Source organism: Urocampus carinirostris, chromosome 2, assembly GCF_059441175.1.
Source record: "Urocampus carinirostris isolate Australia breed hairy pipefish chromosome 2, RoL_Ucar_1.0, whole genome shotgun sequence".
NCBI classification, from domain to species: Eukaryota; Metazoa; Chordata; class Actinopteri; order Syngnathiformes; family Syngnathidae; genus Urocampus; species Urocampus carinirostris.
In genome coordinates, this window is record NC_142350.1 from 35,895,001 (window position 1) to 35,921,345 (window position 26,345).

The window sequence follows — 26,345 nt, forward strand, 5'->3', positions numbered from 1 at the left end:
TTATGTACATTAGCAACTTTTTGTATTGGTGTGTGCCTTAAAATGGCCACAATCAGGGAATCTACTAACAATGTAAAACAATGCCTGCAATCTCCCCCATACTGATACCTAATGGTTTGCCATCAGGGCCTGCAAAGCTTTCTCTGCTGGCCCAAAAAATATCCGAATTATGTCATGTTTATTATATATTGTCAATACTTACTAATTAATTCAAAATTATCTTTTAGGTTCCTTTCAGTGCTTTTCCCTGGTTGCTCTACTTCCAGATGTGTGGTTTCATATTTAATCGTTTAACCCATAACATTTCAGGAAATCTACACAGAGGCCTTGACAAAAAATGCAAAGCCAATGTCCTGTTACATTAGAGTAAGCTAAAGCTGTTGGTTTAGCCAATCAGGTTCCAAAGTGAAGATTCAGCGCCTACTAGCAGGTCTTGGGAAATGTCACAGATTTGACAAACTTTAATGGGCAATGGGAGGAATTCCACCAAAGTGATCATGTCAACAGCAGATAATGTTGAAAAAAAAAACAGGCGGCACAAGGAAATGTAGATTGTTGTGTTGATTTAAGAGTGAAAGGTCTGTCAACACTGAATCAAGTAAGCCTTTTGCAAGCAGAAACAGGTTTTGTCCGCCACTTTCGGCCTAGAGGTAAGATCTTAAACCGGAGTCCAAGACCGACCAAAATCTCAGTCGGATCGGGACTAAAATGTCAATCATTCCATTCTGGTCGGACTTTTTAAAATCTTATTATCTAGCCATCACGGTTCTTCTTTTTGTTTATGATTTTATAGATGCAACTTTTTGCCATGGTTTACTATGCAGCATTGTGTGGTGCTGAATGACCCTGAGCCGAATGACAAGTTGAGGGCTTTCCGCTGACAGCAGGAAGGGTTGTGTGCGGCTGAGGGCGCAAAATTCTTCCTCCAGCCATCATCAATAACAACTACAGTCAGACCGGCCTACTGGGATCAGGGAGCTAAACTGTGAAGGATTTCCTGCACCTACGCACACTGTTCATGGATTCATGAAATCCTCAAAGGGAAGAAGAAGTTCCATTTACTCATCCGTTCCAAAGCCCACTCGAGCACTTGTTTATTGCACATCCATCAGGATAAAATGTAAACCATACACATGGGTCAAACGATTTTATTTTAAGGTACTCATATGGATATAATATCAGTCTAAAAATAGATAACCAAGCCCTTGCAAAAGCAGATCCACGGGACACACGCAAACACGGGGAAATCCCAAAGAGCTTTCACATTCAACATGTGAAACACTCCTTGACTCAAGTTAATCTGTGGATTTATTTTACCTGGTCCATTGAGGAAATCTTTAATCTGAAGGCACAGAAGCGGAGGTGGGATGCCAGTCTCGGTGTCCACCTCACCTGCTGCAGTCTGGAGCCAGCACACATTGTAATCCAGAGACTCTGGCAACGTCTTTCCTTGGTCTGAATAGAGAGACATGAAAGGGAACACCCGATCAATTTAGATTATATATGCTAGTAAATTACAGGTAATTACGGACTACAAGGCGCTATTGTTTTCTACATTTTGAACACTGCGGTTTACAATACAATTTGGCTTATTGTTTTTTTTCACTTTTCTTCACAGGTGGGATGGTCGAGGGTATTGGCGTCGACTTCAGACGTCAAGACACCCGATTGCTGTCAGTCTTAATCAACTGAAGCAGCAATCAACATTAAATTGACATTAACATATACCAAGGAGTGCAACAAAAACATTCTCAAAACAAAACTCAATGTACCATACAGACTAAAATTCAGAAGCCCATACAATCACAACGGTTTGTAGTACACGCTGAGCCATACGACTGATATTAGATTGATTTAACTTCTTGGAGAAGTCAGAAGCTCCAGTACCGTCTTCAGCCGCCAGAGGGGCTTAGAGCTCCCGCAAAAGGAGACCCAACAAAAGCATATTTTTATCTATTTTGCTGGTATTTTTTGGGGGTGACTTGACCTGTACCTGAGCGAGAGAAACTTGCGGAGACCTACAGTGGCTTGCGAAACTATTTGGCCCCCTCGAACTTTGTGACCTTTTGCCATATTTAAAACAAAGATATAAAACTGTAATTTCTTGTGAAGCATCAACAATAAGTGGGGCACAATCATGAAATGGAACACACTTTATGGGATCTTTTAAACTTTAAAAAAAAAATTGTTCAGCCCTATTGAGTTAATACTTTGTAGCGCCACCTTTTGCTGCGATTACAACTGCAAGTTGCTTGGGGTACGTCTCTATCAGTTTTGCACATCGAAAAACTGATATTTTGCCAATTCCTCCTTGCAAAACAACTCGAGCTCAGTGAGGTTGGATGGAAAGTGTTTGTGAATCAGATTCTCAATTGGATTTAAGTCTGATTGAGACTTGGCCATTCTAACACCTTGATATGTTTTTTGGTGAACCATTCCATTGTAGCTTTTGCTTTATGTTTTGGATCATTGTCTTGTTGGAAGACAAATCTCCGTCCCAGTCTCAGATCTTTTGATGACTCCATCAGGCTTTCTTCCAAAGTGGTCCTGTATTTGGCTCCATCCATCTTCCCATCAATTTAACCATATTCCCTGTCCCTGCTTAAGAAAAACAGGCCCAAACCATGATGCTGCCACCACCATATTTGACTGTGGGGATGAGCTGTGCTGCTTTAACGACAAACATAACGTCTTGCATTGTTGCCCAAAAGTTCGATTTTGCTCTCATCTGACCAGAGCACCTTCTTCCACATGTTTGGTGTGTCTCCCAGGTGGCTTATGGCAAACTTTAAATGACACTTTTTATGGATATCTTTAAGAAATGGCTTCCTTCTTGCCACCCTTCCATAAAGGCAAGATTTGTGCAGAATACGATTGATTGTTATCCTATGGACAGATTCTCCCACCCCAGCTGTAGACCTCTGCAGTCCATCCAGAGTGATCATGGGCCTCTTGGCTGCATCTCTGATCAGTTTTCTTCTTGTATGAGCTGAAAGTTTAGGGGGACGGCCCGATCTTGGTAGATTTGCAGTGGTCAGATACTCCTTCCATTTCAATATTATTGCTTGCACAGTGCTGTTTGGAATGTTTAAAGCTTGGAAAATATTTTTGTATCCAAATCCAGCTTTAAACTTTAAACAGTATCTCGGACCTCCCTGATGTGTTCCTCGTTCTTCATGATGCTCTCTGCGCTTTAAACAGACCTCTGAGACTATCACAGTGCAGGTTCATTTTTGCAAAAACTTGATTACACACAGGTGGATTCCATTTATCATCGTTTAGTCATTTAGATCAACATTGAATCATTCAGAGATCCTCACTGAACTTCTGGACAGTGTTTGCTGCACTGAAAGTAGAGGGGCTGAATACTTTTGCACACCCACTTTTTTTTTTCAATTTGTTTAAAAAGTTTAAAATATTCCACAAAGTGTGTTCCACTTCATGATTGTGTCCCACTTATTGTTGATGCTTCACAAGAAATTACAGTTTTATATCTTAATGTTTGAAGTCTAAAATGCGGCAAAAGGTCATACAGTTCAAGGGGGGCAAATTGTTTCACAAGCCACCGTATAATATAAATTGTTTACATTTTCACAAAGATTAGTTCAGCCGTTTCAGAGCCTACAAGACACACACTGACAGTTAAAGCAGTACAGTGCTAAGACCAAAACCAACTGTGTTGGATATGCATGTATGAAACAAAATTGAATAGAAACATTTATTATCTTCCAATTTGATCCTTGAAAAGGTCAAAGGGTTAACAACATATTTTCTTTATTCTATGCCTATTTTTGGTAATGGCAGTTTATGTGTATAATACACCCAAACATACATGGTTCTACAATAATTGTAAAGGTGTTAAGGTGGAATAACTAAGTCATTTCCATTTTTTTTCAACCACCATAAATGTTCAGTGTCATCAGAGTTGTCTATACAAAAAAAAATACATGTGAGTTTCCAATTCTATTTTTATTTTGGCAAAGAGCTCTTCAGCAACGAACAAGTTTAAGCTTTCCAATGATATGTGGCATGACAAATTTCAGTGACTGATGACATCATACAGACATGTCTTTGCTTCTCAACAGTCTGACAGCTTGCCGGCAATGTCCGGGATATCAGGTAGACGTACAAAACTCAAAAGATGACTCCTTATTTTTAAAGAAATTTATGTCTGGAGGTCCTTACCTACGCAACTAACAACACAACTAAGCTGTAAATGCTGTCAATACAAACGTTTGGCCTGCATATGTTTGTACAAGTGTAAATAAAGCAATTGATGTGGTAATCACAGGAAATGCATAATGGTATTTTTAGATTATTTTTCTCAGTTAGGCACATAATGTGTCGTGTTCATCCCCACAATTATGTAAATATGTTGCAAAATAATCCATATGCCAGGGGAAAAAAGAAATCTAACCTTAAAGTAGTTTGGTGTAAAACTTGGATTATATTGAAGGAACACAACACTTTCAAAGTGGTGAATCCCATTAACACAACATGTGAGGCGAGCTCCGGAACAGAGCGATTGTAGTGAACAGCAATCACATACCACTCATTTCTGCTCGGAGGTAAGAAATTGTGGCTTTTCGTTTGTGCTTTTCGCTGCGTGTGTGACTGTTGGTATAATTTTGTCCAGCTAGCTCCACGTTAGCTCTGTGTGTGGTTTGGCCGTTTAGCCTGGCGTTAACGCCATTTTTGCGGCGTCTCCTGATTTGTTTTACTGTCTGGCTTTGCGCTTCTTGTCGTAGCTATTGACACTTTACACGGTTGGTCCCCGGTTAGCTTGGCTACACTTGTACCCACCTTGACTAGTTAACACGTAAAATAATATTGTGACTGATTTTTATATACATAAGGCAAAAACAGGTACTATTTCTTCATATTCTGCATGTTTAAGAATATATGTTATGAAATGAAATTATCTGCATTTATATAGCGCCTTTCAAGTCATGACTTCCCAAAGCGCTTTACAGCGTGCTTCATATTTCCCAATAGCGGCCGTGCAGCCATGTAAGGCGCTAACCTGTTTATTGGGGGCATTAGGGGTTCAGTGTCTTACCCAAGGACACTTCGACATGTAACACGGAGGAGCCGGGATTCGAACTGCGATCTCTTGATCCCGAGACGAGCGCTCTACCTCCTGAGCCACTGCCGCCTTGTCATTTGATCATAATCTGAAAAACTAAACATTGTACTTTACCCATTTTTTAAGAGTATGTTTAGGCATTTCCAAAAGTGGCCTTTTGGAGACGACCAGTTTACAATACTAAAACCTTTGCAAATGTGTATTTTACTTGGCCAATTTTTAGTTATTGTGAAAGAGTTGTAAACATTTGAATTCTCCTTCTCGGTCTTTATCGCTTTTGTTCACACTTACGCATAAAAATGGTGCATAAAAATAAATCACGAGTGGCGTTACGCCCAATTATTTCAGGGTCTAATTTGAATACAATAGTGACATCCTTATACCGATTTATTCAGAATTTCATTGGCTAACCAACGTGTCAATCATCATTTGAATCAGTTACTATTGGCTAAAGTAATTCAGATGTAAAGGAGGTGTTGTCTTTTTTAGCAATACTGGGACCGTATAGGCTAATGCGGGCTATGGACTGTAAAACAAAGCCTGCAATTGGTCAATCAAAAGTTCAGTGGCTAACGATGTATAGAAAATAATTTTACTTGTCTATCTATTTGTAAAAAGGAATTATGTGGCTTAACAGACAGCTAGCAACAAGAAACGTCCATCGATGCACAAATGCTTTTTCGGCATTATCATGTGTTTTGCAGGAAATACTTTACAGTGGATTAACTAGACTCTTGGATGCATACTATCATCTAATATCATGGCTGCGAGACAAGCTACACCCTCTATTTTTTTTAATTTTTAGAGTTTTCGGGTATCTTGTTTCAGACAGATTTTCTGTGATGAGTAAATCTTAAACTGGTCATCATGTCAAGAGTTTAAGCTTTCCAATGATATGTGGCATGAGGTATTTTAGGTCCATATGAGGGGTTACATTTTGGCATGCAGCTTTAATCAGGTGCGCTCTATAGTCAGGAATTCAAAGTCAACTATTTGACAATTACTGCTCCTACCTAGGCACTTGTAGTCGGAAGCCACGCCTCTTAAGGCCACATCAAAGGCGGAGAATTCCATTTTCTGCTTGCGGTGGTGGCAGCTGAGAAGAACCGAAGGTTGCAAGACCTGCAGGTAGAGCAGCGGCTCCATCACTTGGTCAGCGGCCCCTCTTCTACCGGGTTGCCGGACGACCGTGACCCCGAGTGCTTGGCGCGCTGAGGAACGGCTCGGGGTCGTCACAGAATTTAAGGAGAGCAGACTGCCTCTCAGAAGAGGTGAGGCCGGCTGGGAAACATTGCTGTTGAGGATGTCTTCGGCTGTCAGCTCTGTCAGTGTAACCTGGGCAACGGCGTCTGGAGGTGCAGGTGGAGCCTCGGGCAAAACTTCAGTCTGGTTTAGAGCACTTTTTCCTGTCTGAGGAGCAAAAGGAATGCATGGTCTTCACAGTAGGCACTCTCGTAAAAAAAAAGCAGCAAATTCTTCCAAAAAACGAAATATTTGTAAAATAGCTCACCACTAATTCAGGGTTTGTACACCTTTTTCATGGGCAACGTCACTTTTTAAGGACTTTGATAGCCAATTTTCTTGTGTGAATCATGTATTTTGCAGAGCCACAAATATCCATGTGATTTACAAATGTGATTTTTTTTATCTTGCGTGTGCATTTTTCAAGATATGTGATCTTGAGTAAATTGAAAATATATTTCTTTTTGGAACAAATCTTTTCCCATATAAGTGTTGGCTAAATATCTATCCATCTATTTATCTATCTATCTACCGTGGTCATATCCCTCAAGAGGGGTGACCGACAGCAAGACAAACACATACAATAACAAAGAAAATAAAAGGGCAAAAATAGCAAAAAACACACACAAATTTTTTTGGGACCACGGCCAACCCAAATGCCAACCAAAACACCCAAACAAGTTAGGCACCTCGGCACCTAAGTTGGTCATGCTTTCATCCCTCCAGATGCATGTCCCATAATAAATGTCCATAATTGATATGTGTTCTTTGCACTAATACACATTTCAGAATTCCATGTTTAGGTGTAGCGTGCAGTTGTCCTCTTGGGCGCAACCTCTAGAAAAAGCCGTACAAACTAATACCAATTGCAGTTAATCACAAGGGAAGAGTAAATGCAATGGCAAAGTGAATCCACCAAGGAGCAGTGTCTGCGTCATTTTTAAGGAGACTTTTTAAGAAAAATGGTAACAATTTAAAGCATTTACAAGCACTTCAACTAAATTCAAAACACTTTTCATTCCTTAAAAACACACATTAAAATTCAAGCATTTCTGAGGATTTTAAGCACCCATACAAACTCTTGAAAAGGATGCACATACTTCACAAAGGTTTTGGGAAATATTGGTAAAATAGCTCGGCACTAATTCCACACAATGACTGGACTTTTGAAAACTAACATGTTCAACTACAATAGCAACATCAATTCATTTAAACTTAACATACTCTTTAAAGGGACAGTGTATATTATTTGTCCGACATGTCACTGTATTGTGCAACAGAAAAGGAGTGCTACAAAGCAGTGGTCAAGAACCTTTTCTGTACCACGGACCAGTTTAATGTCTGACTTCATTCTCGCGGCCTGGCCCAATAAATACATTTGTACCAATAACAATGATAATAATAATAATAATCCCACATTCACTGCAACATAGCAAAAGGTATTGGATTGTTTTCTCATCATCACACTAGCTTCATTCACAGTACCATGTTGTTTAACGTTGTTTTGGCTTTCTCATAATGCTCCATTACAATTTTGTGCAACGTAGCACCTTGGGGACCCCTCTCACCCCCATCATGGACTGTTCACTCTGCTAGCCTCTGGGAAGAGGTACTGCAGTGTGCGGTGCAGGACCACCAGGCTCCGCAATAGTCTAGTCCCCCTGGCCATTAGACTGTTAAATGGTCAATCTAACATATAGTTAACTTAATTCTAAACGGCTGCTAATCTGACTTTTTGCACTACTGGCAGTTTTTTTTTATAGCTTGCCACTCCTTGCACATTGCTCTCTGCACTATTGTAATTACAGCGTTATTGTTACAGTGTTAATGTTACTGTGTACCTGACTTGTTAACCTGACTGCCCATTTTGCACATCTGGTTAGCTACTCTTCTTGCACTATCGGCACTATGGTAAAATACTATACGTAGCCATAATACAATACAACTTTATTTATATCTGTACATTCAAGGAAACTGTGGGGGTCAGATGCATCGACATTTCGCTCTGTATACACGTGTACTAGAATGACAATAAAGTAGATCTGAATCTGAATCTGAATCTGAAACAGTGTGATGAGGTAAAATCTAAAGCCCTTCCCTTAATGTATCCCAATCCTAATGGCCTAGTAATAAGGATTTGGCTCTCTGACTGCCGCGGGCATTTCAAACCTTGCATTTTTAAACACAAAGTTATTTATTATTACCACTTTACATAATATAAAAATAACTACTAACTAGGCCAATATAGTATGAACGATTTCAGCTGTTATTTAGTAAATGAACTAAATCAGCATGTCACTAAAACCCTCTAAATAGAAAAAATAAAGACTTTTACTTAATGTTTCAAAAATGTTAACACTTGAGATTTATAAATACATTTTAATAAATAAATAACACCCAATATCACAATGACAAATATAAAATCCTAAATTGCGACTTAACTTTTATTAAATCATATTTAGCACAAATATAGAAAGTGTTACTTTATTTAAGCCAATTAGAATTTGGTCGAGTGTGGATAAGAAAGTACTCGGTTGGTTTGGACACATGGTGAGAATGGATCAGGAGTGAATGTTGAAGAGGAGAGCAGAAGTAAATGGAAGGAGATCAAGAGGAAGGCCGCGATTGAGGTGGATGGATGGTGTTATGAGTGCACTGCAGGAAAGAGGTCTAAATACAGTGGAAGCTAGAGCTCTTGTTGGTGATAGGGATGAGTTGAGAGGTGTAAAAGGATAGTGGGATGTTAAGACGCGTTCTAAGGAATGGGCAGGGCACCTGTATGATGAGGCAGGTGTAAACCAGTGAAAGCTTTCGGGCACTGGTGTTGAACAGAAGAGTGTGTTGTGTTATCCTGACCTGAGTGACATGGCTGCTTTCTCGTGTCCCGTTTCATCTGGAGGGACGAAAGCATGACCGACTTGGGTGCCGAGGTGCTTAACTTGTTTGGGTTGGCCATGGTCGAAACAGTTTTGTGTGTGTTTTTTGTTACTTTTTCCCTTTTTTTTTTTTTGTTTTTCATGTGTTTGTCTTGCTGTCGTTCACCCCTCTCGAGGGATATGAGCAGATTGGAGAGAGAGAGAGAGAGAGAGAGAGAGAGAGAGAGAGAGAGAGAGAGAGAGAGAGAGAGAGAGAGAGAGAGAGAGAGAGAGAGAGCGAGAGCGAGAGCGAGAAAGAAAGAACTTGGTCAATATTTACTGTCGAAAAGTTAAAATGTAGGGATTTTCGCGATACAAACAATTATTCAATGCTTTAGTTGACAATTGAAATTAAATTAGCTGTCGATTAATCTATAACTTTTTGCACCTCTACTTCAACCTAAAAGAGACATGCAGCAACCTTTTTCTACTTTGTCAGGAGCGGATTGCAACTAAGCCAGAATTTCAAATAAACACCTAGAAGTGCAGGAATTAGAACATGTGATCGTCATAGCTGCAGGAAAAGGCAACAAGGTTGAAGGAAAGCCAAACTCTTATCAGACACACACATGGCTCAGAAACAATATAGACTTTTTGGACGGAGAACACCGAGCATGACCGACTCAGAATTAACAGTGCCGTAGTGGAGAGGGTCAGCAGTATCGAGTTCCTGGGTATGCTAATCAGTCTGTCCTAGAGTGATAGCATCACACCCCTGGCCAAAAAAGCCCATTAACGCCTGGACTTTCTCCACAAACAAGTACCCCGGCCCATCATGCTCTCAATCGACAGATGCACCATCGAGAGCATTCTAACCACCTGCATCACTGTGTGGAATGGCAAAAGACTCTGCAGCGCATCAAATGGCAGGTGACCCCACCCACCCATTTCACAGCCTGCTGCCGTCATCGAAAAGACTGCGGAGTCTCAGAGCCAAAATCAAAAGGCTCAAGGACAGCTTCTTTCATCAGGCTATAAGGACTCTGAACTCTCTCCCTGCCATACTTCGTCCCACCCCTCTGATTTCTGCCAAATCAAAGCTAAATTATTGTATTTAGATTGTACTTTACTATTCTAAACCTTGTATATTTTCAGTTTTTATATGCATATAGAGATTCTGCCCTACTTACGAACGCTCGTTTGTAAGTTGAAATTGCTCGTAAGTTGCTTCAGCGCTATATTTTGTATGGTGATGGTTTAAGGCTTGTATAAGTAACCTGTATTATTTTGTACTAAAAAAAAACAATTCATAAAATAATATGCTTTATAAAGATAAATTAAGTTTAGTTTAACTAACTTTTGGAAGATGAGCTTCAAGAGTTAGTCAAACGCATCAATCTTTCTCATACCACTTTCATTTCAAAAGAAACAGCTCGCCTCTTCTTCACACTTTTCATCAACCATATTGAATGGATGCACAAGATATTAAACAATAAAAACGTCAAAATTCACGCGCTGGAGATACAGTACACGTACTATGTTTACACAAGAACTAGGAAGTTGAAGGAAGATTTATTTTTTCAGGGTGGATGCTGGGTGACCTCTCACAGCGCCACGTGGCGGAAAGAAGCACTACAGCACTGTCCTCTACTCGAAAAAAGGTGCACACAGTACAAAATCTGATTTACAGCAATGTCTGGATATTTTTCGCTAACCCAATTTTTTTTGTATTTACCGTCTTTCGTTACTCGAATGTAAGTAGAGGAGCGTCTGTATATTTACCTTGTTATCTGTAAAATGTCTTATTAATTTCATGTTCACACGCAGGGAAGGGAAAACAATTTAATCTGCGCTGTATGGTTCTGCATATAGCATATATGGCAATTAAGTTAAAAGCTGAAGTAGTGGCATGCACAACTGTTTTAATGATGTGGATTGGATATGTAACAAGTTTGTTATTATTTGCTTACATAACCCGGGTTTGCTTGTGTTTAGCTCAAGCTTATGCTTGCAGGCACGCACACACATTCAGACCGGTTATGACTGGCAACTCCAGCGGGAGCTTTCAAGTCACACTTGTTTTGTTTACCTTTTCAATTGGCTCCTTCCTATCCTGCGTGCTGTCTAATGAACTCGGGGCCTGCGAGGGATTGGAACATTCATAGGCCATGACGGACAGCCTACTCGCAGTAAGGAAGATGTCGAAAGGAATAAAATTGAGGTTTTTGGTGATGGTAGACTTGTGGGAAGGCCTGACTATGCAGTGGTGGCTGGTTCCGCTTTGCTGCTCGATCTGGACGATTCGGATTCGGGCGCTGTCGCTTCCAAAGCCGCTGTCCTGCCCGTTCCCACTGTGCCGGGAAGATGATTCGCTGGCCAAGGAGCCTCGGGTGCTCGGCTTCTGCTCGTGTTTATGCAACTGCAAAAAACAAAAACAAAAAAACAAAAGCAAGGGTTTTGTTTTATTTTCGAGTCTTGTCATACAGCAACGAAAGGCCACATCAGCGTAACTCGGGAGTAACTCATAACTATAACTAAATGTAACTGGTATGTAAAAATAAATGCAACTACTACTTCATGTAAAGTACCCTTGAATTTATTAATGAATCAAGTCTCAAACATTAGATATCTTCTTTAAAACATGTCACTACTAAAATATATTATGCTATAAATCAAATACAGTAATACTACGACATCTAAGCTACTTAAACTATGAGAAATTCAAGACACGAGATGTCTTTTGAGCAAACATTTAGCCCGGCATATGAGTGAAAATCCAAGTTGTGAGCAATTCCAAACATTAACACTAGAGACTGGGGCTAATGTCATCGTATTATCATATTGCTTATCTTGTTCCTGCATTTTCAAGTTTAATTCCCATTTGAATGTGTTCTTGGTGAACAGGAAGATGTGTTTTATGGCTATTTAGGGTTAACTTGGATGCGTATGGGAGTCCGGAATAAATTAATTGGTTTTCAGTTATTTGGGGAAAATAACTTTAGATCCAAACATGTTGCGGGATCAAAAAAAACTTATTTGTAGAGGTACCACTTTACAATGTCTTTTTTGATGTATTTTGAATCATTTCCTTCTAAATTCCACTCTTACTGAAGTTCATGCTACACAAAATTGCAAGAGAATTTGCTCGTGCTTAATGTAAATTTAGCAAACTGTTTTTCGTATGAGTCAATGATAAACCACACCATTATTGACACACAGATAGAGAAGAGGCGGAGTGACTGTTTAGCCAATCAAAATGCTGAACACAATGCACAATCCAAATCTGCAAAATAGCAAAAGCGTGAAAAGTAAATCGTGATACAACAAAAGATTACTGTACTTCTTGTTTTGAGCTTGTGGTTTCGGAGACGTACAAAAACACCAGAGCATTTTGCTTCTTTTTTGCATCTTGATCCTCTCTGTGACAAGACAAACCAAAAAGCTTGCCCTGGTTGAAACCATTGACCAATGAAAGGGATTATCGTACAACCTCCAAAAAATATTAAAGGCATGCTGCGGGACCTTTTTTTTGTGGTCTGAAACATAATTTAGCAATTTCAAATTATTGACGATATCTTTAAAGAAGGGCTTTAGTCTAGTAAAATCCAATTTTTTTTTTCTCACAGTGGCTGCGGTATCGCGCAGAAAGCAGCCCCGATTGTATGCTGGATTCCAGATGTAGAGTTCTAACCAGAGCAGCTATAAAAAAGATTTCGTGGCAAGAAGATTTTTGGGGCCTAACGAGAATAAAAAAAAAAAAACATGTTTAATGCGCAAAACATGGCTCTCACAGAAAGGGTCCGTACACCATTTTCATGGCCAAATTTAAAGCACTTTTTAAGGACTTTCAGAGCAATATTTCCTATTTTTCCAGTATCCCTAAAAGAGGAAATCTAGCGCTGATAAAAATAGGATTTTTTATTTTTTTTTACTTTGATCACAAAAAAAAGGTCACTGTTTAGTGGTTTTCCAAAAAGAGCCGGAATTCTCATCACTAGTTTGATGCACTCCTTGTACGCAACGCACGGGGGTGATGACGCTTCATGTGACAACGTCATACAAACTAATGCCAGCTGCCGTGAATCATGAGCAAAGAAGAAATGCAGTGGCAAAGGGAAGCCACCAGAGAAGAGTTTTGGCGTAATTATTCCATTGTCTATCGGGTCAGACTGTTGATAAATATAACAATTGCAAGCATTTACAAGCACCCAAAATTCAAGCATTTTCAAAGATTTTAAGCACCCATACAAACTCTGCATAGAACAAACATGACACAAAGTTTAAGGTTAGACACAATTACAGTAAAGACATAGACAAAAAATAACAACGATTGACAGCAGTAGAAAAGTTACAGTAAAAATGGTAAAAAAAAACGAAAAAAAAAAAAGGATAGCAAATTGAACATAAACCTACAATAATGATTCAGGTCACGGGTGTATTCCAATTTAACCGTCCCCGTAATTTGGAATGTTTTGGCTAACACTCAACTATTAATCATAGTGTTTACATTGAATTATCTGCTGCTATTTTTCTTGCTGATGACATCATTTACTACAAATGACTGTAAGGTGTTGAGCATCCTATTGTACCCTCATGTGACCGACATGCATATGGTTGCTATTACGGCATGTAGGCTGAGTTGCCCCCCTTTGCACTCTGGCTCGCTCCCTCCCACCCTTTCAATGGGAATTTTAAATGTATATTATTGCCGTGGCAGAGATACTGTTTCAAGACCTCTGTGCAAATAGTAAACCCACTGGCAGCACTTTAGACAAAAAACTTGGCTTATTAGATATTTCCTAAACTAAACAGTGTCATGAAAGGCTAAGAACAAGAGCCATATAAAACGCTGTGGCACGCCTTCCTGCTTTGTTCTTTAGGCCCGGCTTTAACAGGATAGGCCCTGCCAGACCCTTTTTTTCCATCGTTGATTGTAAGCCGGATGTGAGTGCTTCTATTTATGGAGAAAAGAAAGAATTTCCCCCCCAGAATGGGGGGGGTCTGAATCAAGTGTGTGGTGTCAAGCAGGTAACACATCTGTGGAGGGAGAACATTTAAAATTACAGTTAAAATGTCCCCCACTGCAGTGGTCGGCAACCACTAGGCCGCGGACCGGTACTGAGTTGTGGGCCATTTGGTACCGGGCCGCACATAAAGAAGATAAGTTACCCAAGCTTTTTCTCCCACGCGAGCAAAGCGAGGGTTTGTAATAATGATTTGGTTTGGGATCTTAGTATGTTCTATTTGTGTCTGTCCACGCATGAAAAAAGGGAAGGAGTTTAAATATGACCATTATCTTTTACAGGAAGTCAGGTAGGTTACCCTGGATGTGAAAAAAGCCCAAAAAAGGTGACTGAGCAGTTTTAGTTTTTTCGGGCTCAGCATTTATTCCCAAAAAGACATTCCACTCTCCCAGGCAAAACGACATTGCATATCAACATCATCTTTTACAGGCAGTCAGATGCATTACCCTAAATGTGAAAACTGCCAAACAAGCTGACTTGGCATGTTTTCTTTTGCTGAGTCAGCAAAAAAGGTTTTCATGTCACAACACGAGTGATGCTTTAAATGTTGCACAGCCATTCTAGTTGCGTATTTATTTGTGTACACACACACAAGTAAAAACAAAAATAAAAAAACAACTCTAATTTTGTGAGCTTTAACAGTAGTTACGGTATTTGAGCAATGGTTTATCAGTTGACAAATATGACCAACCACATTTGCTCAATATTTGATTTGAATCAAGTCAAGTCACATTTATTTATACAGCCCTTAATCACAAAAATGTCTCAAAGGACTGCACAGGATTACAATTACACAATTAATCAAATCCGAATTACGGCACTGACAGTGTCGTTGATAATATAGGAAAAGACTTTCAATTTTATCTTCTCATCACATTATTTTTTACACACTTTATTACGTTGTCTCGCCCTTTTTATCTCGAAGGCGCACGTGATTGGTCAATCGTTGTACAACATTGTTTTGGATGGACACATTCCTATAATGCTCCATTACAACATTGCAAAACGTGGCACCCTAATAGAGCATTACGAGAGAAAATAAAAAATCTTTTCCATGTCATCTACATCTCAAGTGGTCTAGTGATGATACATTATTATTGTTTTTTGGTATTGTTATTATCACTAATGTAATTAGCGGGCTGGGCCACAGAATGTTGTCAGACACTAAACTGATCCATACAGAAAAGGTTGCCGACCAATGCCTTAATATGTGATGAAAAGGATAAATGTTGTACAGCAGCTGAGAAAGGGCAACTCACCCTAGTCTGCTTCAAACCAAAAAAAAAAAATCAACTACAGTACACATGCATTTACAATTATGGCAAATACCCTATTTTCTCTATAACTATGAGAGGAATAAGAGGCCCTAAAGCACATACCTCATCTATATTTAGACATGCTTACAAGGGGGGAAATTGGGAACACAATATCACGGGTAAAGGGAAAAACAACGGGAAAAATACAGTTCTTAAAACATTTGGATTCAAAATAGGGGTGGACGATACTGGGAATTTTGGTATTGATAGATACCAATACTTTTTGCTTGTAAAGCATGATTATTGAATAATTGAACCTATCCCCCGTGAAATAGTTTATAACTACGATAAACATCGCAAAAAGATCCCAGGCACCAAAAGTATTCTTTTTTTTTTTATATAAAATAACTTCAATGCAAACTTTATCAGTATAGGTAATAAATATAAATAATAGCATTAGAACTGTTCCAAAACCGAAGTCGAGAGAGTAAAGCGAAAAAGAGAAAAGAGAAAAAAGCATCCGTGTAGCAGAAATACAAATCCAGTACTGTATAATAATGTCAACAAGACAACTAAAACACCTTCCATTTCGCAATATTTTGAACATGAAGACACAAAGTGCACATAGTGTAAATAATACAATGTAAAAACATTTAACAGTATAGATTTTTTTTCTACTACAACAACTGTTTCAGAACAAAAGTCAAGAGCTCAGGGGGTAGAGTGCTCGTCTTGGGATCAAGGGATCCCAATTCGAATCCCGGCCCGTCCGTGTTACATGTCGAAATGTCCTTGGGTAAGACACTGAACCCCTAATACCCCCAATAAGCAGGTTAGCGCCTTACATGGCTGCAAGGCCGCTATTGGGAAATGTGGAGCACATTGTAAAGCGCTTTGGGAAGTCATTGACTTGAAAAGCGCTATATACTGTAAAAATGCAGATCAGATCATTTCATAAACCAAAAATGCAGCAATGCAACAAAACTACAAGACAATTAAAAAACTTTTAATTACAAGATATTTTTTAAAAAAGTAGTACAAATAAATTGTAAAAACAATTGGATGTATAATTGTACAACCCACCAACAACAATATTGTAGTGATAGCATACATGCCAACCATTTAACATTAAAAAGTGGTAGATTTTATTGCGCACTCTGTACGCGTAAAACACAATCTGTCTTTATAATATCAAAAATACCAACATGTGCTTGTTTAAAACCGGAAATGTCAAACCTGAAATCGAATGCAATTGTAAAAGTGATTTGTTCACGCCAAAAAAAGAACGTAGTCTCGCTTCATAACAAAGCAGCTGTGGGCTAAAATACTAGTGTCGTAGTCAATGTTTGTTTTTTAAACTAATTTGAACAAGCTGTATATTGTTTTTGGGTACGAAAACAGTAGTCTAATGGGGAATCGCAGTACTGTTAGCAGGTATGTGAGGTGTGGTAAAATGGTGAGACAGAATTGATCCCAGGACAATAGTATCCATTCGATCCAAGTACTCATTCAGTATCAATATTATTGATAGCTGCATCGATCCACCCAATTCAAGTGTATACAATTAGCACAGTGACAAAGCTAAGATTGAATGTATACTTTCCTTGTTGGAAAAAAAAAACGACAGCTGGACTTCCCCCAGAATTTCTGGACTCTGGTACACACCTTTCTGATTGCTCACAGACGAAGGGAGCAGGTATTAGCAACGTATGGCTCTCCAACCTGTAGACTTGAACATTACACCAATTTATTCACTGACAGAAGGCAATAAATTTCAAATACAACTATGCATGTGCTGCAGTTACATGCCTACTCCCAGCTGAAATCCCCCCTTTTTCCAACCATTATTTTCGATTACATTATATAATAGCTGCACTGAAACACAGTTTCCACATCCCGGCGTAATCTTTCTCCGGACCTGGGAGCCAATCGTGAATGTGCAATGACACACACATATGCGCATGAACGCAAGCCGCAAAGTCCATTGGCCAATCATGATGTCACGCCTCTCACAGTCTCTCGGCATAACGTCCTGGAAAATGGAGGATAATCCCCAAAGTGTGAAAGCATGACTCTCCCAGGTGCCAATCATGTTGACGCGCATCTGCGTGACCCCGATTTCTGTCAGGGTAACTCACAACAACTTGACTGGAAGGCAACTAATAAGGGACAGCAAATGTTACATGGTCCGAATGCTACCTGTTTACGGTGTTGGCTTGCTGAGCAAATATGAACACGTATAGTATGTACACGCTTGAGTGTAACCAGATGAGATCAAAAGTAGTTTGCAATTCAGGTTTGGGGATCACCAAGCACATATCGGTTGACTTTGTCTGTTTAGACGACAGGGTGACATTGGAAATTGACGAGCAACGCCTATTGAAAAATTTTCATCTCTCGGCGGCCATAAAAAAAAAAAAAAGGTTTAGCGCCAAGCGGTCCGTGCCCACACTTTCTCGCATTACCAGTGTTTTCAGGAGCGCATAAAAACGCGGCTTGCTATTGAAAGCAATTGGAAGATTTCGCTCAGAACAGGATTTTTTTTTTTTTTTTTACCATGGCTAACCCAATTGCCAAAACACCCAAACAAGTTAAGCAACTCCGCACCCAAGTTGGCCATGCTTTCGTCCCTCGGAATGAAACGGGACACAAAAAAGCGTCCGTGTCACTCGGGTCAGGGTGAAACAACGCACTCTTCTGTTCAACAGCAGGGCCCGACAGCTTAAACTGGTTTACCCCTGCCGCATCATACAGGTGCCCTGCCCATCCCTTAGAACACGTCCAAACATCTCACTATCCTTTAACAACACCTCTCCACTCCTAATCTCCTGTAAACCATCGAAGAAAAAACAGTATCCTGTAAAAACATCAATGGGACAGCAGTAGCTCAGAAGTTAGCGCGCTCGTCTTGGGATCCAAAGGTCGCAGGTTCGATTCCCAGCTCCTCTGTGTAATATGTCGAAGTGTCCTTCGTCAAGGCACTGAATCCCTAATGCCCCAGATAAGCAGGTAGTTGCCTTGCATGGCGAACGCTGCTATCGGTGTGTATGAATGAGTAAGTGTGAAGCACATTGTAAAGCGCTTTGGAAGGTCTTCAGTGACTTGAATGGGGCTATATAAATCCAGGCAATTTACATTTACATCAATCACAAAAGCAGCATTACTAATATTAATCACTGTGATTTACCAAATTATCTTACATTTAACATTCGGTGATTTGGTCTGTTTTCTCGCCGATACGGCACCTAAAAATAGTACAGAACAACACGAGTTATTTTGAGTTTAATTAGATAACAAGCAGAGGTTTTTGGCATTGAAATCCTGTCTTGTTTACCATGATTTGGGGGTGTGACTTGTTTTCTGTGTTATTGCCTTTAGCAACTAGGGTAATTTTGATTAAATAGATTCCAAGGGCAGGCATTCATCATAGATCTCGTGTTTTGATTTGTATCAAACATGTCACCAGATGAATGTATTCTAATTTAAAATGTACCATATGTTCGCACTATGAGGCATACTGGATTATAAGGCGCACCCCCGTGAATAGTATTTCGACATATATTTGTATAAAGCACACAAGACTATAGGGCCCATGAAATTGAAACTAGAGTAAATGTTACTGCAATCATTGCATACACTCACAGTACATTTTAGTGAAATACTGATCGGTCAAACAAAAAACACAACATTACAGGAAACGAACCACGGAACACTGCGGTGAGAGCGTTGAAACCTACCCAATAGACAACTATTGATAACATACAGACAGGCATCACATTTTATCTCATTATTACACCTTTTTACTCACGGTGCCAGAAACGAATGTTAGAGAATAAAAAAAAAAAAAAAAAGAACTGACCGATAGCTTGAAAGATATGAATTAACGCAAAATAAACAGGACGAAGAAAACAACTCTCTGGTGTATCTGATAACTAATCCGACTTTGTTTTTGCGGTGAATGTTGTGTTCTCACAGACGGTATCAGTCGGGGGACAATTTCGGTATTAAACATCCTAATATAAGGAGTTGTACCTCTTTGCGCATACCCTAGAAATCGATATAATTCCCAAGTATAAAAAAATAATATTACTACTTCTCCCTTGGGTTGTTGCTGGTTCACAGCTTTGAGAATTTTGAAATGGATTGTCTTCATTGTCATTGATACCAACGTATCGTGTATTGTGCTCTACAGCAGACAGCACATGCTATTATATCTTAAGGAAAGTTTAATCTTTGGATGCTTTTACGTTTTTGGTCCCCATTAACCCAGAAAACCGAGGGATTACTGTATGAGAGTCATTGAGTAAAGCAGAATCAATGTTTGGCACAGTTTTCATGTACTTTGCAGTCTCCTGCCAATCATATCGACGTGCATTTGCGTGACCCCGATTTCTGTCAGTGTAACTCACAACAACTCAGCCTGAATGCAGCTTATAAGCGACGGCAAATGTCACTTGTTCCAAATGGTACCCGTTTACGGCGTTGGCTTGCTGGGCAAATATGAAAACGTTTTACATCACAGCAGCACGTATGAGCTTGAGTGTTTCCAGATGAAATCGAAAGTAGGTTGCAATTCAGGATGAAGGATTACCCCCCAAAAACTTGGGGGTTCACTTGCAGGTAAAATCCATAAGCTCTCCGAAGAATAACTGTAAGCAGTATACTGTTGGTGAAATGTTACTTCACATGGTTCTGTTTGGAAGCCGTGTATCCGGAGTGAAGTCAAACTTCTTTTTATTGGAAGAGAGTGATTTCATTGGGTAAATGATTTATTCGAGGGAAAGGGAAGCAACAAAGAGTAAACTGCATGCAAGGGGAGAAAAAGTATTGTAATAGCGTAATGGTACATATTTTCTCTAAAGTGAATTGTCAAGTGTTTATAGTCTTAAAGAATGGAAAGGACAGCAGCATACTCTAACAAGGCAAGTCAATTTGAGTTAGTTAGATCTAAAAACTTCAAAATAAAAACTAGTCAATGGTTGTCGTGGTGCCAATACAATAAAGATACTAGCTACAGAAAGCTGATACTGGTAAAGGGTACCATTGGGAATAAGTAATGCAAGCCAATTATCTTTGTGACTCCTTAATACTTTGGTTTCCATTTATTATAAATTTCATTGCGGATTTTCTCTCGTGACAATTGATATATAACCCAGTTTCCTCAAGGTACAAAATAAGAGTTACAGTTTTGTACAACAAACGCGAACATTTTTTTCTTTTTTCTGTGCCAAGATCCAACGACGTCATCTTCCGGGCCAATAGCTAGCGAATTATTTTTCAGGAATTCAGCAGCCTCATTTCATTAAAATTAGTATTTTTTAACAACATAGTGAACATTGTTTGCAAAGACTTTAGACATGGCACTCCAAAATAATACGTAATAAATACTTAAAAGAGAAAAATAGGATAACAGACCCGACCTCGGATAAGTGGAAGACAATGGATGGATGGATAACAGAATAGATAAATAGTTAGGCTGTAACGACTAGATGTTGCCAGACATATTTTTCCAAAAAGGTCAGGAAATTTACATATAATCTCTGCTGAGTTTGTGTCGAGCGGTAACATTAAGTACATAAACCAAAGTTTGGGAGCATTTTAGCATTTTTTTCGTTATGGGAGGGGGAGTCGCATGAAATCAAATAATTCAGCAGCACTGGCTTACAGGGATAAACATGTTAACTTGCCTATAATTTATTATTTGCCTTTCCCCAAAAATAGACAGTGGTTTATTCATGGTTTATGTCTCTACTGACCAAGCCCTGAGCCTGATTGGCTTTAGATAGGGCATTTACGTTATCTTTAATAAAATATGTAATTTTCCTCAATATAATGAGAACAACTTCATACTAAATTACGGAAAAAAATCAGATTACTTAACTCATCCTTTCAATAGTCAGTGTCTAGTCAACTATGTAAATATTTGCTAGTTGCAGCACAAATAAATAGGCAAAAACATTTAACAGGTAGTGCTTGGAGACTGGCTGTAATAATAGTGTATAGTAGCAATAGAGGGATAAAAAGGAGTGTAATAACATTTAGCAGAATCGAAATATCCCTAGTAAGCCGATAAGTTTTTCAATGCAACTGCCAAGATATACAGTTTTCACAGTGTCGCGTAATTGTTATGTGTGGTGATGGCCTTGGGGAAGAAAATGTCTCTGACCAATTATCCATTTGTGAAGAAAAAAAGGTGTCTTACAGTCCAGCTAACTCCATTTCTCTAATTGTGATTTGGAGAATTTTTTCTGAGAAGCACGACTGTTATACTCAGGACTGGTAAAAGTTATGTTCTCAAAGAGGGTTTTTGTCAGGAAAAAGTAAATCATCCTATAATGAATAGTAAGGCTTGGAGCAAATCAAAAACTAAACAACCTACAAAAGAGTAATATCAAAATCAAAGAGTAAAGCGGAATCAATGTTTGCCGCAGGTTTCATGTACTTTGCAGTAAAACTTAAAATAAAATCTGAGGAAGGCCTACTACTAAATCTTTGTGACGGCACAATGAAGTTGAGCTACTTGCTTGAATTAACTTCTGTATCTTGACTTCATCAGTGCTTACAAGTTCACCCCCCCGCTATGCTACTCGCCATTGTTTACCAGAACCGTAAAGTCGATAGCAGGTCTCTGTTCCTTTGTGCTTCGGGCAGAAAACACTTAAACATGTCCCACCTTAATCAAAAAATAATAACAATAGTAATTTACGAAATGCCAGAGAGACTTCAATCCCCCTTTCATTTTCTTGTGGAAAACAGTGGGTGGAAGACATTTATAATATGAAATGGCCTCTCACTGGATGCAGAAACGGCAGCCACTGAGGAAAGAAAGGCATCAAAGGCAGCCGTTTCATACATTTAACGTTGTTTCACTAACAAAGACAACCTGCAACACAATTAAACTGCACCACAACAAAGTAGCTACAAAAGGTCATAACCTTGCTGTTCAGAAATGGATGCTCCAAAATGATTTTAACATGGCAGACCCCAAAAATCCTTTTTAATAGGATTCCTGCGCTCCGAGAGACTGGTGGGTACTTACAAAAAGTTTTGATTTTGATTCACAGTGCTCAGAAAGATTAGATTTATCACAAGGGAAAAAATGGGACGAGGGATATCAAAGTCAGTATTGGTAAAAAAACGAGCATTTATTTCAATAATGAGAAATAATACATGCACTGTTACTGTATTTATAACACACACTTTTGTATAACTCACACCTCTAGTTTATAATTGAAAAATATTTTTTAACAACGATAAGTATGAACACAATACCAAAATAAAATGTACAACATTTATAAAAAGTCTGGGTGCGTCATTTAAGATATCTTTAGAAATTAGAAAGCTAAATAGCATTCCCATTAATTAAGTGTTAAAAATGCCTAACTGAGTTCAAAGAGCCTTTCTAAAAAATTCCACGCGGCCATCTGCTTTTATCTTACGTTTTGCAATGCTCTTCAGGACTTGCAACACATTTGCTGGAGGGGGGATGGAGAGTGACTTCATGCTTGTTATCATAGTTTATATTAGAGTATCATGAAAATGGTGAAAGTAAGAAAAGGCTTGTTTCAAATATAGTCCCAACGCAAACCCCAAAAGGAAAAAAATAAAAAAAGAGTTTATTGAGCAAATCTAAAGAATGCATTTACTTGATGAATGAGCAGTAATTATGACTCTAAGCCAAAAGACGGTGGCAGAAAGTAACAATACTTTAACCTTTGATGCACCTTTAATGTCCTTGACCGTGCGATTCATCATCAGATAGACAAAAGAGTTGTTCCCCTCGTTGAGCCTTTTTTGCTTTTATTTACATCTATCAGGACAAGCTTCTATTTTATACGTTCTCTTAGTCATCTACCTGTCTATTACTGGTGGTCAAGTAGATTCGTCAATCGCACCGCAGCAACCCGGCGATTATGATCATTTTGACGACTTTTAAAGCGTACGGGACATGACGGATCAATTTTAAAACTGTAACCTCTGGGAACGATTTACATTTTGGGTTGTTTTAAGGCAGCTTATCATTAAAATATGTGTCAACTTCTGTTTTTGTTTCAAATTCAAACAAAAATAAGTTAAACAAGTATGCTACCCTTTTTTCTTATTTTTTGAAAATTAAATTGACTACTGTTATACATCAAATAAATATAAACTACCTTCTGGGTCTTCTTTAACAAAATTACATACAATTTGAGAGTTGTTTTGTATGACCTGATCAAATATATTTATGCTGTTTTAAAAATTGAGTTTAAAACAAAATAGTTTGGGCAAGATCATTGAAAATAATTCAAGCCACCTTTATTGTGTATTCCAAAACTATTAAATGTGATTGTGTGTGCGACTGTGAAAGGCTGGTTTATACTTTCAGTCAATACCAAATAAACACAAAATAAACTGAAAAGCACAGCTACAGTTAGTATTTTAGCTGCTCTTTAAATTGTAAAAACCCTCAATTAATTTGGATTCTGAGGAAAGACAGCAAAACAAATCCTGATTACCAGTCGGTACTCAAGGGGTCGTTATCGGGTTTGGAAAGAGACCGAGGTAGCGTCCGGAGAGAAAGCAATGGAGGTGCGGCAGGTCCGGATTACTGCTAAGGCTAGGCAACAAAACAAGCCATCCCTACCGAGCCTGTATCTCACAAACGCCCTGCAATTTTGTTGTACTTTTGTATAATGACAATAAAGACCATTCATTTATATATATATATACTTTTTTGTAGATGTATAGTTGTTATTTTGTTACAGTCATATATATTATATGTGACTGAGCTCTTTCAGGCTTTGATTATTGTGGGACATTTGCGGAAGCAACCACGGCAAAAAACAAAGGATTACTGCATTTACATATTTCTCAGGTAATACAAGAATTGCCGTGCAGTATATAGCCAAAAATAATTTAAAACATTGATTACTAGATAGTCCCTCAGCAATTGGATTGGAACGTCAACATTTTGGCAGAATTCTGAGTACAGAATAAAAACAAAAAAGTCAAAATTCCAGGGCCTCGGGGTAGCTCTGGCTCAAACACAGAGTTATTGTACTATAAAGGATTGGAGATGAAAAGAGAAATTGGCAAAAGCGATAGATAATGAGGACCAAGTGGAGAATGAGAATAAGCTACTAGCAAGAAGAAAAGGGGTTCTGGTTCAAATAGCAGCCAAGCCCTTGATTCTAGTATAATTGTTTGAACTTCAAAACCAATTTCTCTCCGTCTTGAAACTCCGCGCAGCATTAGTTTACTTACAAATTTAGTAACACAAACAGACCCCGGATTTATGTTGTGGAAGAAAATGGAGCTGCATCTGTAGCCATGAGACTTAGCAACAGGTTGACTTTATGTTACTTCCAAGCTCCCTGTGCCCTACTCTTTGTCTTGAACAATCAAAAGGGATTCAATAACCACCCCTCTGAACACCAGAGATCATTTATTGCTTTGGCATTCCTGCCAGATCCACAAGTAAAAACCTGAAAGGACACAATAATATGTAGGATAAGGGTAATTGCATAACTGAGAAGGAAGCAATAGCACAAGGCCCCCATTCTAAAAATAAATGGACTAGTTCAAACAAAAACACAATGTTACATCACATGTGTACAGCATGTGCAGTAAGTGGATCTCCCATCCTCTATTTACCACTTAAGTGATAAATAGCAGGCATAATGCAACATCACCTAGTAGTAAAAATAGAGAGAGCCCTAGAAAATTAAGTAAACAAGAAAATACATCACAATGGACTACGAGCAGCTCACACAAAGCTTCCCTTATTTGTTGGAAAAAATAACATATATACATTGGAGAAAGTAATGTTGATCGCACTTCAAGGCACTTGGATACATCGACTTGACAACAAAAATATTCATCTGCTGCTTTTCTTATTTGAGGCGAGCACTTACAGTAAAAATTGGATAATGACTTACTGTTCTTTCTCATTAATTCTACAACTTATTCTCCGGACTGTCTTTCTTCCCGTGATTCCTCTTTTCTGCATGAGAGAAAAAAGTTGGGAACAACTTTATCTTAATAGTTGGTAGATGTCAGTTTTAATTGTTTACTTGTGGACAATATTTGGTTGAAGGTCAGAATAAGGGTATTTGGACTTATCAGAATATCCCTTGTATATGACTAGACGGCTTAGCCCCGTTTACATTGGTTTGGAAATAAAATATTTGGAACATAAATGAATGAGCAATGTCATCATTATATTAGACGTCGTTCCCACATTTACATTTAATTAATAATTTCAAAGGTGTTCCCCCCACGCGTCATAAGCATACTTGGTTGCTGCTTCATCTTTCAAGAACCGGAACACGATCAGGACCCAAATGCGTGACGTTTTTCACCTAAGCCTTTTATTTTACAGGGAAAGGGGAGTCATGCACATTAGGCAGCAGTCTGGGGAGGAATGACAAGAAGCCAGAGGCCGACAAGATCGATACTAATTGCCCGAGCAGATATCGGATGGATGGGGTCGATACCAGAAAGGAAGGGACGGACAGGATTGATATCAAAACAGGATATCGAAATTAAACAGAATAAATTAGATGGGAATGAAACTGGAAACCGATATTAAACAGGACAAAATAAACGGGAACAATACCGGACAGGAAATAATACCAACAGGGAACAGGGCCGAGTCAAAACCCACGTCTTGCGGAGCAGAGGTTCGTTGACGGACTGACAAAGGGAGAGTGAGCGCACTGAGCTTAAATATAAGGAAAGCCAATCCGTCAATGAGCCGCAGCTGACGACACATGGACAGGGCCAATTGGGCGCCATGGCAACCGTGATATCACCCGTTGCTCTGCAAGAGCAATATTATAATAATAGAAAGACCAATGATATTTTTCCATAGTGACCAAATATGAAAATGCTACATATTCAG

At 38.9% G+C, this 26,345-nt stretch overlaps 1 protein-coding gene across 6 annotated transcripts in view; it reads right to left on the reverse strand.

Annotated features, from left to right (window-relative positions):
- The window catches only part of vps13b (vacuolar protein sorting 13 homolog B), a 457,366-nt gene that overhangs the window by 151,413 nt on the left and 279,608 nt on the right, over nucleotides 1-26,345 (reverse strand). For all 6 annotated transcript variants that reach the window (XM_088326330.1, XM_088326329.1, XM_088326331.1 and 3 more), the window contains 3 exons: nucleotides 11,273-11,602; nucleotides 6,100-6,496; nucleotides 1,318-1,455 (listed from right to left, as the gene is read on the reverse strand). In XM_088326330.1, the coding sequence (XP_088182456.1) occupies nucleotides 1,318-1,455; nucleotides 6,100-6,496; nucleotides 11,273-11,602 (865 nt within the window). The remainder of the gene's footprint in view (nucleotides 1-1,317; nucleotides 1,456-6,099; nucleotides 6,497-11,272; nucleotides 11,603-26,345) is intronic.